This window comes from Hemicordylus capensis, chromosome 4 (genome assembly GCF_027244095.1).
Source record: "Hemicordylus capensis ecotype Gifberg chromosome 4, rHemCap1.1.pri, whole genome shotgun sequence".
In the NCBI taxonomy this organism is placed as follows: domain Eukaryota; kingdom Metazoa; phylum Chordata; class Lepidosauria; order Squamata; family Cordylidae; genus Hemicordylus; species Hemicordylus capensis.
Window position 1 is genome coordinate 280,365,708 of NC_069660.1, and position 17,541 is coordinate 280,383,248.

General features: G+C 45.9%; 1 protein-coding gene and 1 long non-coding RNA gene across 4 annotated transcripts in view; one reads left to right on the forward strand and one right to left on the reverse strand.

Annotated features, from left to right (window-relative positions):
• The first annotated feature begins 869 nt into the window (after nt 1-869).
• NECAB1 (N-terminal EF-hand calcium binding protein 1) overlaps nt 870-17,541 on the forward strand; it is an 87,116-nt gene continuing 70,444 nt past the window's right edge. The window contains exons 1-3 of one of the 3 annotated variants that reach the window (XM_053246324.1): nt 870-1,369; nt 5,271-5,295; nt 15,490-15,598. In XM_053246324.1, coding sequence (XP_053102299.1) covers nt 1,268-1,369; nt 5,271-5,295; nt 15,490-15,598 — 236 coding nt within the window. In that variant the 5' untranslated portion in view covers nt 870-1,267. Of the gene's footprint in view, nt 1,370-5,270; nt 5,296-15,489; nt 15,599-16,654; nt 16,794-17,541 lie in introns of those variants that run through there. The other 2 variants (XM_053246325.1, XM_053246326.1) reach the window with 2 other exon arrangements.
• On the reverse strand, nt 8,063-17,230 carry LOC128323365 (uncharacterized). The gene is made up of 3 exons (XR_008306230.1): nt 17,128-17,230; nt 9,094-9,182; nt 8,063-8,309 (listed from the first exon to the last, which is right to left on the reverse strand). It is a non-coding gene; the product is annotated as an uncharacterized LOC128323365 (long non-coding RNA).

A 17,541-nucleotide genomic window follows, 5' to 3' on the forward strand; every position in this document is an offset into this window, starting at 1 on the left:
TCCTTTAAAAAAAAAAGTCAGTGCCCAACCATGGGCAAGTCTGGGGGGTGGGCAAGCGGGAAGTGGTATGCCGCCCACACAGAAATGCTATTACCCCTGGACTTTAGGGCCAAATTCCATGGCCTCCACTACCCCCAAATCCTCTTTGGGCCCCCAAATCCTCTTTAGTCTGTCCTAGGTGGTGTGGTTTGTTCCCTCAAAAACCTACATGTTCAAAAATGATGCTTAACTTCCAGCCGCGGGCTTCCAAAGGCCTTTAGGTCCAAGCTCCAAAATTACCTAGGTGCAGGGGCGTAACTACCGTTAGGCAAGGGGAGGCAGCTGCCTGGGGGCCCCCACGCCTCGAAGGGCCCCCCACGCCTCGAGGGGCCCCCCAGAGGCGTCACATGACTCCCCAACACCCGCAGAGCTTCGGGGCAGTGGAAAAGCCAACCCCAAGTTCGGAGCAAAGTCGGCATGCATACAGCAAAGTCCTTGTCTGCAGAAGCAACTCTGAGCCGGGAGCGCTCTTCCCCATGGGAGGGTGGAGGGACGGGGTTAAAGCGAGGGAGTGGAGTTTTCTAGAGAAGCTGGCATAATGGGGGTGTGCGTGCACTATATATTGTGAAGTGTGTGTGTATCAGCGAGGGGCCCATTTTAAAGTTTTGTCTCTGGGCCCACTCCAGCCTTGTTACACCCCTGCCTAGGTGCACCTCTGCCCCCACTTGGTCCCCCATTCTGCTTCAGAAATCGAATAGGTAGGACACTGCTCACTCACCCAGACACGTACTACTTTGCCCCTTCTGGGCCCCGCCTCTCAATTCGTATGGGGCGTTTCCACAAAAGTCTGGTGCCTCAACCCGGCCAAGAAACCACGCCCACTACTCTGAGGCCCTGCCCCCTAGCACGGGTTGCGATTTCAAAGGGCAGGCTGTGGCTTCTTTCCAGGGCAAGTTCTAAACATGCTTGGAAGCACGGCCATTCCTTGCTGCTCCACCTGTTGAAAACAGATGCTGGGCTGGCCTCCGAGAGTAAGTAGGCAAGGCAGCAGCAAGCAGCACGCTCACCGGGTTTCGCCGAGAGGAGAGGACGCCGCCAGGCTCCGAGGAGAAGCGGGTCTTGTTGCTGTCTGTGTGGCTGGCTGGCTTTGCTCGAAACCGACAAGCAGCATCTGACGCATCAGTCCAAGGCGAAGACAGTGGGGAGACTTTCTCCGGACCGCGCCGCCAGCAGCAGCATCTGCTCCACCATCCGCCACAGCCACAGCGACGACAGCGGCAGCCACAGCATGGATGGTGAGGTGGAGACGTCTCCTCCTTCCCCCAAGTCCTCCGAAGAATCCGGCTCTGCTCTGACCATGATGACCAAAGGGCTTTCCATCTTCCTGGATGTAAGCATGAAGGGTTAATGATCCCCACGTCTGTGTAACGTCTTCTGGCGTCGTTTGCTCTTTGGTGGCTGCAAGAATCTTGGTGGCTGGGAAAGGTCGAGCGTCTTTTTTCTTATGCAAAGGGCTGGAGAAAGGGGAAGCTCGGCCACCTCTATTGGTAGGGCTCCTGCGCCTTTAGTAGCAGCCTGTCAGGCAAACATTCAACAGGAGACGCTTTCCTCAACTCTGCAACTTCATGTTGCAAGGGAGAAATTTCACCTGTTGAATTGTCTAAAGCACGAGAGTGCTGGGTGTGTGTGTGTGTGGAGGACAGCCTAAAATCATTATTTATCAACCTAATTCTGAATGGAGATAACTTATCCCCAAGATGAGAGATCTATTTGGCTGAGCTTCAATCCATGAAACACAGACCAGAGATTTTTCTATTTTTCTAACCCTCTCTGGGGCTAACAGTTTGTGGGGGATTTAGATTTGGGGAAACCACACAAGATAAATAGTTAACTCCTACCCCTCACCTCACCCTCTCAGCACTGCTCCTTGGGTCAAATTTTGAGCCCCTGAACTTGTTTTAAAGTTTTAATAAAATGAGAGATCCAGTCATAACTACCCCACATTCCTCTGGTTTGCTTCCACTGAAATCAGTGAGATATACTTTCAAGGAGGAATAAAACAGACTCTTCTGTGCTAAGAATCTAGTAACTCCCTGAGAATTCCTGAGTGCATTAGTAAAAATTCTGGAGCAACTTAGATGAGTATCAGAGAGAAAATAACTAAATAAATATGCCCAATGCATCTTTTCCTTGAGATTACACTCAACAGCAGTGTTTTTATGTGCAAGGGTTAGGGTAGTTTTGGAAGTAGAATTTTGATGCCCTTGTAAAAAAAATAATAATAAGCAGCTTTTAAAAAAAGCTATTTTCTTGAAGCTTTGATATGTTAGAAAATGTTTCTTCTGTGTAACATGATTTATTCCTCCCTCCCCAATGCCTATAAGTAGCAAGAATCCCCAAAATTGGCCTTTCAAAGGGAAAGTCAAAAGTAAACATGTAGGAACATAGTACTCTGCCATATACTGAGTCAGACCACTGGTCCATCCAGCTCAGTATTGTCTGCACAGACTGGCAGCAGCTTCTCCAAGGTTGCAGGCAGGAGTCTCTCTCTCAGCCCTATCTTGGAGATGTGAGGGACGGAACTTGGAAACAAGATGCTCTTCCCAGAGTGTCTCCATTGCCTAAGGGGAATATCTTACAGTGCTCATATTTCTAGTCTCCCTTTCATATGCAACCAGGGTAGACCCTGCTTAGCTAAGGGGACAAGTCATGCTTGCTACCACAAGACCAGCTCTCCTCGGGGCGTAACTATAATAAAGCAAAGGGAGACAGTTGTCTGGGGGCCCACTGCCTTGGGGGGCCCCCCAGAGGCAAGTCACATGACTGACTCCCCCAGCCGTGCACCGGTCCGGGCTTCCTTCAGTTGTATTCACCTTCCGAAATTGATATGAGTGTGAAGACCTGGAGCTACCAGAACAGCATGTCTTTCTCTAGTACCATTAAATGACTTGCATTGTCCACAATTTACAAAACCTTTAAAAAAATAATTTAATGTTCTGTTGTGGCAGATAGATAGATAGATAGATTTTACTGTGCTTTTGCTTACCACTATTCAGCCTCATTTAAGATTTCTTTACTTCATGAGCTGAGCTTCAGTGATGGGGGGGCGGCATTTTAAAATCTTGTCTCTGGGCCCACTCTGCTACGACCCTGGCTGTCGCCCCAAATTATATTAGTTTTTATCATGTGCATGTAAATCCATATATTATTTTCCCCTTTTCTGATCATATGCTGCAATAAAAGATACATAGAAATTCTAATCCTTCAGGCTGTTCATTGTGGCACTTATTGCTGGATTCCCAAACTGGTATCTACCACTAATGGATTGCTATGGAAAATGGTTGGCTATCAACATGTAATTTAGCACTTTAATAGACTGTGTTGTTTATGTGGGGACCTACATAGTAATCTAAATATTTGACTGGTTTTTAGAGCAATTTTGTAGGCTTTTAACAATGGAAGATATAGTTTAGGTTAGACATGGTGGCTTGGAAAAACACACATTTAAGATTCAGGTGTCTAGCCCAGTGCAAATTAAACTTTCAGCCTTCTGTAATTGCTAGTATTCCTACTAACTTGATTTTTTGAACAATATGATCAACAAATTGATTAATTATATTGGTTCCAGAATGTGTTTTAAATGGTTCTGCCTCATGTGCTAATAGATGGTAAATCATATCCATAGGCGGTTTTTTTAAATTGGGCAAAACTAGAGCTGGAAAACATTTGTAAATACTATACTTGACAGTCACCAAAATTTCCAAATTCACCATTCAAGTTTCAGCTGTAACTTTTTTAAAAAAAAAATCAGATTATAATGTAAATATTTTCCTTCAAAATGCAGATGTGTTAGACTTATTGACATCTCTAGATTGTTTAGATTTTGGCAATAATTAGTTGTAACATCCCAATAGCTGTCAATTGTCAGATACTATCAAACAGTAAATATCATGGTATGTCAGTTACCAAATACTGTCATGTACAAAATACTATTAGCTGTCAAATATTAAAAAATGGTCAAATATAATATATTAAGATCAAATATTAAAAAGTATTGTACCAAATACAGATATCAAATATATGATGAACATTCAGCAAGTATTCAAATATTCAGTAAATATTCAACATCTGAATTTTTCAGGGGAGATTCAAAGAGTTTTTGCGGGTAAACTCACTTCATTTCTAGACAATAGATTTAAATATACCTCTGTGATTGAGGACCAGCTTATATGGTCCAAAGTGCTTCTACTGAAGCACCTGGCATTTAGGTCAGTACTGACCTAAATGTATCAATAGCCTGACTCAGTATTTATAAGCTGCCATATTTGTGTGAATTAGTATCAGAAAGTTGTGTCTGTATTTGGACATGTGACTGGGTCATGTGACAATTTCCCATATCATTGCATCCCTGGGAATTATTGGGACACATCATGTGGAGATTATCACGTGACCCAGTCACATGTCCAAATACAGAAACAGCTTTCTGATACTAATTCAGACAAAATGTGGCAGCTTATGAATACTGAGTCAGACTATTGATCCATTGAGGTTAGTACTGTCTACACCAAGGGTGGCCATCCTGAAACTCTATAGCTGTTGTTGGACTGCAGCTCCCACCATCCATAGCCACAATGACCAACAGCTAGATATATATGGGAACTTTAGTTCACAACATCTGGAGGGCCTCAGGTTGGCCAGCACTGGTTGACACGGCTGGCAGTGACTCCAAGGTTTCAGACAAGAATCCTTCCCAGCTACCTGGAAATCTCAGGGAGTGAACCTTGGACCTTTTGCATGCAAAGCAGATGTGCTACCACTGACGCCATATTCCATGGCCTCTACCTTTCTTGAAAAAGATATGCCACAGAGCAGAACGCACAAGTGGAGAGCTGCATTGGCATTTGGGAGGGACATAGTTAAATCTTCCACTCAGCCACAGATTTCTACATGAGAGAGGATATCTAAGTCTCTCCCCATGTTGCATGGAAGCACCCTAGACCAGGGATTCTCAGTGTTGGGTCTCCAGATGTTATTGGACTTCAACTCCCATAATCCCCAACCAAAGACCACTGGGGCTGGGAATTATGGGAGTTGAAGTCCAATACCATCTGGGGACCCAACGTTGAAAATCCCTGCCCTTGACCATGCCCACCATCTTTAGTCATGAGAAAATATTTCCTCAAAAATATTACCTGAAGGAAGATACTGTATTCAGTAAGTCTGCTTTTAATTGCTTTAAAACAAGATATGTTATGTAATAAATCCTGATAAAAGTGTTTGTTTTCTTCTAGATACTGAGAAGAGCAGACAAAAATGGTAAGTACAATTATTTGTCTTTACACTATAAAGGGATCCAGTGGGCTGTTTAGATCAGCCTCTTACTCTTTTTGCTTGCTTGCTATAATCAGTGGCTTCTCCTCTTGCTGGATCCATGTGGCACTCGTTGCTCTGAAATGATTTTTCTGCGATGCTGGTAGCACATGGTGTACAATTGTTTGTGGGGTGCTGGTGTCTGAATGGCTGTGTCCTTGGGCAGGACTTAGTATCCAGAACTTTTGCTCTTTTCATTGTTCCAGTCCAAAGTCCTATGGAATTCTTCTATGTTAGGATGGTAGAAGTGGACTAGGATTATAGAGTTGTACAGAGTGGCTGACATCCAGACTATAGATTACTCCTGAGTAGTTCTATAGAGTAACTCCTGGGTGCTACTGAGTCACTTGGTCTGGATGTCAGTCAATCACTACATTACACTACACAGGAAGAGCCACCTAATGGTACAGCGGGGAAGTAACTTGTCTAGGGAGCAAGAGGTTGCCGGTTTGAATCTCCTCTGGTATGTTTCCCAGACTATGGGGAAAACCTATATCAGGCAGCAGCGATACAGGAAGATGCTGAAAGGCATCATCTCATACTGCACAAGTGGAGGCAATGTTAAATCCCTCCTGTATTCTACCAAAGAAAACCACAGGGCTCTGTGATTGCCAAGAGTTGACACTGACTCAACAGCACAACTTTACTTTACTTACACTGGAGTTCTGTTATGCACAAGGACACATGAATTGAACTTCTCTTCCATGGAAATAAATGAGGAAGCTCTTGTGGGCACTAGAGTTCTATGTGAGCTCTAAAAGAAGCCAAAACCTAGAACACCCCCTATAGCCTTATAAAATACACTGAATACCATAGATCAAATTAAATATATTGATACCTTTCACATAAAATCGAGTTATCTCATCGGTGGTCCTTTTTTGTCTAATTTTAATGTATAGTTGTACAACTGGATACCATATACCTAAAGCATCTCAAACAAATCTTTTTCCAAGGAAGGTGGTGACATTACTCCCATAGGTAGCTCTTCCCATTGCTAAACTATGCTGAGAGATTAAACAGTCTAGACCAGGCCTGCTCAACTTTGGCCCCCCGCAGCAGTTCTTGGACTACAGTTCTCATAATCCCAGTCACAGTGGCCAATAGCCAGAGATTATGGGAGTTGTAGGCCAACACTTGCAGAAGGGCCACAGTTGAGCAGGCCTGGCCTAGACCAATGGTTCCCAGCCTGGGGTCCTTTAGATGCTGCTGAACTACAACTCCTATCCGCCCCAGCTATAATAAATTGTAGTTGGGGATGATGGGAGTTGTAGTTCAGCAACGTCTGGAAGACCCCAAGGTTGGGAACCATTGCCCTAGAACATGCCCACCATGAGCAGTGATTGTCACCAAAAGTTTGTCATCAGAGGTAGGAATACAGAAATAAAGGAAGCTGCCTTATACTGAGTCAGACCATTTGTCCATCTAACTTAGTAATGTTTACACTGACTGGCAGTGGCTCTCTCCAAGGTTTCAGGCAGAAGTCTTTCCCAGCTCTGCCTGGAGATGCCAGAACTGAACCTGGGATTGTTTGCATGATGCTCTACCCCTCAGCTATGGCCCATCCTCTTGTTTAATCTGCATTGTTTATGGTACACAATGGCTGGAGACAGAAATATTTGTTTAAGAGACAAAGGTCACATGAGTCATTGTTCCACACTTAGGCCACTATTGCCAGGGAGGCCAACCTGAGTCACTCCAGCTGTTGTTGGACTACGACTTCCATCATCACCAAACACAAATTAAACTGCATCACTGTACACAGGAAGAGATCAAAAGAAGAAAGAACACACTAACACTTCAGAAAATTGAGGGAAACAGGTCCAAAGAAGCATCATATGACTGAACATGCTGGACTGTAAATATAGTGACCTCCTTCCAGCTATTATCAGGCAAGAAAAATGCTATACATGACATCAGTCCTAGGATGAGTCCCCTATGAGCTTCAGCTTGAATTGCTTCACAATACTGCCATCTCTAACCTCACATTTCCCCTAACTTTTATCGGCAGAGAGCAGGGGCGTAGCCACCCTTGTTCCAACAGGTTCAAAGAACCCGGGCCGCCAATGAAAAGGGCTGCGGAAGCCCCGTGGCTCGGGCTCCAGAGGAGCCCAGTGAACCCGCCCCTCCCACGCCCATTTCAGGCAGCGCCGGCTGCCCAATAGGAAGTTTTGCCCTTTCTCTCCCTCTCTGGAGGGGGAGAAAGGTAAAAACATTCTATCATGCAGCTGGTGCTGCCTGAAATAACCAACGGAGAGTTCACCCGGGCTCTCGGCAGCCCGGGCGGGGGTGGGGTGGGGTTTCACTCTGGACTTCTCCGGAGCTGGAAACACGCCCCGATGTGCATGACGTCACGTGCATGGGCATATCTGGAGGGGGCCACTGAGCAGGGCTGGACCCAGGCTGCCGTTTGGCTAGCTGCACGGCTGGCAGAGAGATGACTTGGTTTTAAAAAAGAAGCCATGAAGCAACGGCCAGAATTTTACCAGTAACAGCTCACCAACAAACAAAGGTTTATCTTCTTTATAAGTTCCTCATATTGGAGAACCTAAGATACAGCTTAGTTAGTTTATGCCTTATTGCAACACTAGTACCAAGGCTGGGAAAGAATTCTACCTGAGTTCTTAAAGAACAACTACCAGACAGAGTTGAATGTACTGGGCTAGATTTATTTATTTTATTTATCTAGCACATTTATATACTGCCCCCCACAAAAAGTCCCTAGATGGAGCAATTATCTTATTAAAGCAATTCCATATGATCTATTCTCAATTTCAGTTTTATCCCGAGAGCTCACCCTTCCATAGAGCAGGGTGAAGTATGGCAGAATGTGGGTCAGTTCATCAGATAGCAGATTGTGGGTCAATTCTTAGGAGCAGCAACCAACACTTCGCCCGTGAATGGCCTTCAGAGAAAGGAAAGTGAAATGGCTATTGACTGCTTTTCCTCTTCCATTCCTAATACTAAAGGAAGAAAGGGTGAGAGATTTTGAAGGAAGGAAGGAGTTAGGGTACGATTTGAATAGAAACAAGTAGTTCTGGTAAAAACTAATCTGCTTACTTTCCTTTCACCATCCCTACAACTGGATTAAATTTGGTCCAGATTGATTAGGCAGTTCTCAAGTTAGCTCATGTGCACCTCAAACGTTCACGCATCTGCTGTCTTGAACTGGGGTGGATGACATAATTACAAACTATGCTGTTGTCGTGTCCCTTTGTGTCACTCACTACAACTGCACCAAATTTGGTCCAAATCAGTTAGGTGCAGTGTTCCCTCTAACAGGGATTCCCAGATGCTGTTAACTACAACTCCCAGCATCCCCAGCTTCAATAGCCTTTGCTTGGGGATTCTGGGAGTGGTTGTCAGCAACATCTGGGAATCCCTGTTAGAGGCAACACTGGTTAGGTGGTTCATAAGTTAGCCCACTTGCACCTCAAATGTTCACACATCCACCATCTTGAACTGGGGTGGATGACATCATCACAAACTACGCCATTGAAGTGTCCCTTTGTGTCACTCACTACAACTGCTCCAAATCTGGTCCAAATCAGTTCACAGTTTACAAGTTAGCCCACTTGCACCTCGAAGTAGTAGTAGTAGTAAGTTTATTACGGTCCTTAGACCAGCTTAACACTTAAAATAATACATTTATAATTTACAAAATATTCAAGTTGCTAATACAAGCTCTACGAAGTTTGGATGCAACAAAACAAAACTTGGCCACATTAATAGAGGTAACAGACTTACAATTTGACAGCAAAAAATCCAAGTAAAATTGATCCGTATGGCCAAGATGATTCTTTAAGACGGGAGCAATAAACTTAATACAAGCATCCCTATAAAATTGACAATACAGAATAACATGAACTACTGACTCTATATCCGCTGAGCCACAAGGGCAATGACGCAATGCATATGGAACTTGTTTATATTTCCCGTCTAAGAGTGCAGAAGGAAAGGCATTCAAACGTGCAAGGGCCAATGCTCTCCTAAACTTAGGTAAAAACATATGATCTAAATATTCAGCTGGTTTGTGACTGAAATTTTGGGAGCCTATATACATTCCCCTTGGTAGTCGTGCACACTCCTCCTGTAGATCTCTATCCAATAGTCATTTCCTGACAAAACATATTTAACACTAAAGGCGCTAGACTGACTGGGAAGAAAACCAAATGCAGCCAGAATTTGATTATACAAAACCAGATTTTCATTTTCCAGGTGGTAACCCCAACCTTTGCACCTCAAATGTTCACGCATCTGTCATTTAGCAAATTTGGTTCAAATTGGTTAAGGGATTCACAAGTTAGTCCACCTGTGCCACAAATGTTCATGCATCTGCCATCTTGAATTGGGCTAGATGAAATCATTGCCAACTATACTATTGAGGTATCCCTATGTGTCACTCACTACAACTTTACCAAACTTTCAAGTCAGTTAGGCGGTTCACAAGTTAGCCCAGTTAACTTGTTAACTCAGACATTCACGTGTCTGCCATCTTGAATCAGGGTGGATGAAATCATTACAAACTATGCCATTGAGGTGCCCCTGTGTGTCACTCACTACAGCTGTACCAAATTTGGGTCAAATTGGTTAGACAGTCCACAAGTTAGCCCACTTGCGCCTCAGACATTTACGCATCTGCCATCTTGAATCAAGATGGCTGACATCATTACAGACTATGCTATTGAGGCGTCCCTATGCGTCCCTACAGCTGTAGCAGATTTGATTCATATTGGTCAAACATTACATAGTTGATGCGGAGGGGACACACGCGTGGACATCACAGAGACACATGGACGGACACAAACACAGAATGCTGCATGATCTCAGAAGCTTACTTTCCTTAAGGAAAGCAAACTAAAAATGAGGGAAGGGAGTGAGTGTCATTTAGTGCTCTCCTTCAGACAGCTGAATGTCATGGGTTAGTACAAAGTCTGACTCTAAGAAAAAGCTTTGTTCCCTCTGTCCCCTGGCAAGACCACAACAGAGTAGAATTAGTGGGGTGCAGCTAGAAACAGGGTGTACTGTGAAGAAGCGCCTGTGCGGTGTTTACATTCCTTCTAATAGCATTCCTGAAGGCGAGATGCTCTCCATGCAATAATTAACAACAGATGAACACCAAAGCAGAGAATACATGGTGTGAATATAGTTTCTGTTATGCAAGGAAGAACAAGTGTGACTACCAAAAAAACCCCTAAGACTGAAACTAAATGGATGTTTCCTCTGGGCAAATTCAGTACAAAGATTCCTTTTCTTTAATGGCTTTTCAGATTTAATGGAGCAGTTGGGGCAAACCCATTGCTGGCCTGTGGCCTCCAGTGCCTTGTACCCTTCCTGTGACCCAGTTTCAAATGGCTCTCCACAGTGAGATGATGGAAAAGGTCACTTCGTGGCAGAAACCATCATATCAGGCTAAATGCTCACTTCCTCACTGCTTTTTTGAGCAATTAGATTGGTGCCCTAAGCTGCTTGATTTCCACTCTGTGATCATTAAATAATTCCTTTCATGGTGTGGCATTTCTCTCACTCCCTGAAGAATGCTCAGCTGTTTTTAGCTGCTCTTTCTTTTACTATGGGCAGTTTCAAATGATTGCCGGTGAGTCCATAAATGGGAAACATGTCAATAAAATGTCAGCAACCAAGAGTGCATGCACACTCTGTGGGCGCGGTGGGGTGTGTGTGTGTGTGTGAGTGATGCCTGAACCTACCCAAGTCTGGTTCTCATGCTCTCCATTTGACATTCTCCCAACCTTCTCCTCCCAGCTTCCAGATCTTGGTTACTGAAGTTGAGAGAAAGTTAGGCATAGAATCTCAGAGACTGGACTTGGGTGGGTTCAGACATTACACCGGGCACTTGCTCTTGGTTCCCAACATTTTACCAACATGTTCCCCACTTACAGACCTGCTGGTAGCCGTGAGAACTCGCCCTGTATAAAAATGGGCAATGTAACTTCAGTCACTTCTCTTTGGCAGCGAACAGGCTACTAAATGGAACGGGGATTTGCTCAACAGAATTAGTCATGAATTCTGATCAAGGATTTTCTTGTTGGGTTGTCTCATTATTTGGATGAGGGGATACGTATGGTTTGGTTTGAAGAATGATGAAAATTTCTAACAGTATTCTAGCAGTCCTTCCATAGAAAACCAAGCCTAAAAGATATGTATCTACAATAGCATTCTGGGTAAGTGGGTTATTGATCAACTGAAGATCAATATTCTGATGTTGTATCCTCTAGCTGGGTGCTGCCTACACTCTCAGTTAGCGTTAATCATGCCTCAGCTTATGTCAGGGCTGTACAACTTCATCCCTCCAATTGTTTTTGGACAACTCCTCCCATAATCCCCAGCCACAGTGGCTAATAGTCAACATGGCAAAGGCCACCTCCAGCCTCAAAGGCAAGATGCCTCTAAATGCCAGTTGCAGGGGATCAACAGCAAGAGAGAGGACACGCCTTCACCTCTTACCTGTGGGCTTCTCAGAAGCATCTGGTGGGCCACTGTGTGAAACAGGATGCTGGACTAGAAGGGCCTTGGGCCTGATCCAGCAGGGATGTTCTTAGGTTAAACATCTGTAGGAGAGTCGAAGTTGTGCAGCCCTGGCCAGGTTAATTATTATCCTTCCTAAATTTCCTAATTTAGGAAAGCATTCAATTTAGTGAGGTGCTTCAGTAATGCATGGTTGCTTTCAGTTTCTCCCTTCTGTGTTTCAGTTTGATGGCATTCTGTTTCTTTCTCTGCCATTCTGCACATCTTAGAGTCCCCATAAATTATTTCCATTTATGACTGAGTACTACTGCGCTGTTTCTAAGTGTGCATTTTGCAGCCTTGGCAACTCTGTCTCTTTCAGAGATAAACACCCAGGGTTATCAAGGGCACTGAAGTTGGTTACTTATCTGAATCCTTGATCAGCATTCCTAATGCTGTTTGAAAGAGCTCCAATAAGAAGAGAGCTGTGTAATACCTAATCCAGCCTAATCCTATGCATTTTTAGCTGGAAAGGGGTCCTTTTGTATTCAGTGGAACTTTCTCCCAGGTAAATGTGCAAAGGATTGCAACCTAACTAATGTTAACTTAATGCGATTGGTCAATACTTAGCATTTTTTACTGGCCTCTCATGATAAGGTGACTCTGTTGATGGTGGTAGGTTTTGTCTGGGCTGTTGCCAAGAGCCAAGGAAATTTTCTAAGCTGCCTTTTTGCTACTGAATGTCATGACTAAGCAGAGGTTTGGGATTCTTTGTTTTTTTTTAATGAGAGAAGCGTGTGCCTATCTACTTAGCATTTGTACAGCGCTTTTTGAGTATGTACATTTCTGGGGCTCTGGGGGTCAGGGTGCCACGCAGCGGCTCTTCCCTTCACCCAACCCCCAGAACTGCCAGGCAAACCACCAGCCTGCCCAGCACAGGAGTGCTGGAGCCAAACCACCACTTGTCTGAGCGGGCGATATGCTCCCCCGAGGAGGGGTCAGTGATCGTCTGTGGGGAGAGTGGGTCAAGCCCGCTCTCCTCGCAGAACCCCTTTCGGCTCTGCACACTGATCATGCATAGAGCCTTTATTTGTTTTAATGGGACTTAAACCTAATACGGTTAAGATCTGCATGTTAGATTGCAGCTTAGTGGGCAGGCCAATGCAAGTAAAGTACTCTGTTGAGCACATTGTTGGTGGATAAGCTGTCAAAGGTAAATATCATTCTCATATAAAACAAGAATTACAATCTACAGTTAAATTTATTTTCCAAGAAGGAAGGGGTGGAGTCCTGCTCAAACAGGTTTCTATGACAACTTGAAAAATGGTAATGAAACACATTAGAAAGGTATGTAAGATCAGGAAGGTTCGTGAATAATTTCTTAAAGGCTCTGTTGCCAAGGGAAATGATACTGTGTTTAGTTAACTTTTATTTATCTGAAGAAAGTGCGATTTCAGAAAGGGTTGATTTCAGAAGGGGGGCCCAGTCCATTCCTGGGGCTGGAGGGAGGGCGGGTTTTTGCTATCTAAGTCTTACTTATGAAAGTCCACCAGTGTCACCACTGAGGCAACAGCGTTTCAGAGCACAGCAGAATTGCTCATGTGCCCATGGACCGCTCTCTCACGAGAGTGGCAGACAACGGGGAGTGAGGGAGGATGCTCCATGCAGGAAAACTGCGGGGACAGGCACTTCGGCAAATGCTGTCCTGGTCTTTGTGGCAGCTGCCAAGCCACTGTCAAACCCTGCCCCCTGCCAACCCACCCACCAATGTGGAGATGTGCACCCCTACCCACAGCCCCCAATGGGCAATGCAGCTGTCTCAGGGTGGCTGGAAACCAGGGCTCTCTACTCCCGGGAATCAATGCGCCTCGAGATCTACATATGCTGCACTGCCGGCCCTGGCCCAGGAATTTTGAATGGCTGGAAGGGTCCACTCCGCAACCCACTGCCTGCACCCTCCATGCAAATGGTTTGTGTGGGGATGCTATTGGCAGGGTCTGAAAGGCAGACCCAAGCAGGGAAGCTGGAGCAGCCAAGTTCTATTTTTAACACTGAGGGGGGTCCCAGCCCCTCAGAGGCTTGCTCATGAGCAGGACAGGCCACTAAAGAAAGTCTTGGGTCAGCTAAGATCCTTTTCCAAGGATCCTACCACCCAATCCAGGGCTCAGTGGCCAGGCATGAGAGTGACAGGCCATTGGGACACTTCTGGGCAGCTAATGAGGGACCATCAGAGTGGAGAGGAAAGAAGCGATTTGCCAGGAGAAAGCCCGGCCATTTTCACCTGTGCACAGGTGCGCCATCAGGATCTACCTCTGCAGTTGACCCATCTGCCCCGGGGTCTGGAGAGCAGAGGAAAGTGCCCTTTCCCACGATTCCCCACACCCACTTATCTGCATACAGCACACAGACAGACCGGACCCAGGATTTTAAAAACTTGAGTGAATGCACTGTCCTGTTGGCCCAACCCATGGCCATGTGCGTGGCCAGGCTATGGCTCATGGGTTGTGGGGTACTCCTCTGGGGTATGTGCAAGGCTATGGAAGGATTTTGGGAGAGGGAAGTTGGGGTCCCCCCTATTTTTCAACAAAGATAGTCAGGGGCCCCACTAGATAGGGGCCCCCTTGGATTTCCTGGTGGTTAAGTGCGTGACTCAGGTTGTGAGCTTGCAGTCCATGGGTGGGGAAAACTCCTTAACAGGCACAGGCATATTCCCAATAGACTGGCCCTCTCATGAGTGTTAGCTACTGGGCAGCAGGCTGCTTGCAGCAACAGTGATGGGTCTGGCTGGAGGGTCTCCCCTTGCGACAAAAATGTTCCCTGGTCATGGTGGACAGACCCCCCAGCATACTGTGCCCTGCTCCATCTGTATATCCCATTCTAGCAAATGTGGGTTCTCCCCTCCCCTCCTGCAATGAAAGTGGCCTTCCATCCCCCCCACCGGGCCTCAACCCCCCTTGGGAATTGGAGTTTGTGTTGTGCTTTCAGGGCGTGGGGCCACTTGGGTGGTGGTGGTGGTGGTGGTGCCATGGCTGGCAGAAGCGGCACCAGCATTGCAGGGCATTTAAAGGGCTTTCGCTGCGCTTCGCCTGCCAAGGGTGAGTGGGGCACTCCGAAAATGCACAATCGCACTTGGCACTCCCCACTGGAGATAGTTACCAATTGTGGCCGAGCACCTGATGTGATGACGCTTTGACCACAGTCTGGCCGCGGAGCTGGCTGGGATCAGGCTGGGAGGCCGAGCGGCAAGGAGGGGCTCCCTAAGGCCAACTGCGGTTGCTGTCCGTCTGTGGCGAGAATTGGAGTTAGGAATTATAACTCCGGTTAGGGTTAACTGTGGTTATAGGTTACGTGTGAATCTAGCCAAAAGCTGCCATCCTTATCCCATGGAGTCAGCAGACAAAGTATCATACAAACTGGCTCTATGATATCTCACTTTTATGCAGAGATTTGAAAGCAAGAACATACTTGATTCACTATGCATACACACACACACACACATACACATACAGAGAGAGAGAGAGAGAGAGAGAGAGACTCTAATGGAACAAGGACCTGTCTTCTCAATTTTTGTAGAGTGGCATGCATGATATAAATGAATGAATAAAATCAACTTGCTTAAAGTGTGAGGTGCGGAGCTCCTGTGGGTACCTAATTTTCTTATTGCTTATTTGGTTTCAGATGATGGCAAACTGTCCTTCGACGAATTCAAAGCTTACTTTGCTGACGGAATCCTCAGCAGAAAAGAGCTGCATGAGCTGTTTCACACTATTGACACACACAACACAGGGTGAGTAGCATTTATCTAAAGGTAAATCAAAGCCATGTGATCAGCAGTTTGGAAGGCCGTGAGAATTTATCCTTGGAAGAGCATCTGCTTTGCCTGCAGAAGGTCCCAAGTTCAATCCCTGGTATCTCCAGGTAGGGCTGGGAGAGACTCCTGCCTGAAACCTTGGAGAGCTGTTGTCAGTCAGCATAGACAATAGCAAGCTGGGTGGACTAATGATCTGACTTGGCAGAAGGCAACTCTACATGTTCAAAGATAGTGAGATCACATAAGAAGTGCTAGAGCCCTGCATTCAACTGTAGGTGCTGTGATTCATGTCCCCTCAGGTGCTCTGAATTAGGTGGTATCATTAGTATTCAATGGCATGAGTTAGGTGGCATCATTAGATGCCACCTAATGGTGCGGTGGGGAAGCAACTTACCTAGGGAGCAAGAGGCTGTCAGTTCGAATCCCCGCTGGTATGTTTCCCAGACTACGGGAAACACCTATATCGGGCAGCAGCGATATAGGAAGGTGCTGAAAGACATCATCTTATCTTGCGCGGGAGGAGGCAATGGTAAATCCCTCCTGTATTCTGCCAAAGGAAACCACAGGGCTCTGTGTTCGCCAGGAGTCGACACTGACTCGATGGCACAATCTTTCCTTCCTTTTCCAGGCACTCTTATATCACCCCTCTCAATAAGTCCATACTAGCTCAGTGTACTGAAACCATAATTATGCATTTTGCTTGGCTTACATTACATTATAGTACAGTTTACATTTGCTCAGCTTATATTAATGAAACATCATTTGCCTGCATAAAGCACTCCTGGTGATATATTATCATGCTTTCCTTAAAAACCCAGAAGCTAAATCGTTCTAAAGAAAAGAGGGAGAAACAGGCAATGCCCAACTCTCACTTAAGTTCAGTAATTGATTGCCTGGGGAGACTATCCCTGCTGGTCAATCACCGTTCTTGTTTGCTGATTGGGAGCTGCTGCCACACCCTTTCCTCTGCTCCAACCCAGGCACGGTTGGTTTGTTACATATATGTCAAAATATGCTGCAATGGCCTGCTGAAAATAATAGCTCCAAATGGAAAAGAATAGAGGCAATGGGAGAAACTGGTCAAGGCAGGAGTTATAGGCTAGAACTCAGGTTTCCCCTACTGCGGGCCAGCCTCCTCTTCACCAGAGGCAGTCCAAGATGGCTGCCTGAGGTAAATATGACATACCCCTTCTATGTGCATTTGGGTGCTCGGGATTCTCAGGCCATGTGGCCACGGTGGGGGCAGTAAGCACTCTCAGATTATACCAACAAATGCAGCAGTGGGAGCAGGAGTGTTTTGAGCTCACATGGAGTGTGTGGGGAAAGGGAAAAGAAGAGCTGTGCCTCAGCAGGACTCGGAGGGGGAAATCAACAGCATGCTCCAGTAGGGTAATGGAGGGTGCTGGCAGCAGGAAGGTCTGTGAAGTGGCGCCTGTGGTGGGGAGCAGCACTTGCCACCTCCTGTGGCTCTCCTCACTTCTACACCTGGGCATTTTCCAGATTACCTGCTGCAACGTACTCGCAACGTGTCTGCTAAGTGTCCCTCCATATTGCCCGTGTTTCCACATCGGGGTCGCTGCGTTGTCAGCAGAGTGCCGTTCATATTTGCCATGCCTTGATTTGAATGTGAATGATGCATCTTTGCCCTACAATGCTGTAAATGCGCTGCAGGAAAGTAGCTGTATTTTTCCATTGCAGGGAGGCTTGTCTCGTATTTTATGTGTTGGAGCGTGGAGTGTTGTGGACAGTTATTTTCATTCGTGAAATAATTTTTATTTTACTGGCGGGTGGGGGAGGAGAGCAGTGGCCCAAGAACCAGGCGGCAGCACTCTGCTGCAATTGCTTCCGAACTCACGGGGGCATCGAACATGAACCTAATCACCAAAGTGAAGCAGAAAATAGCTAAATGGAATGCATCT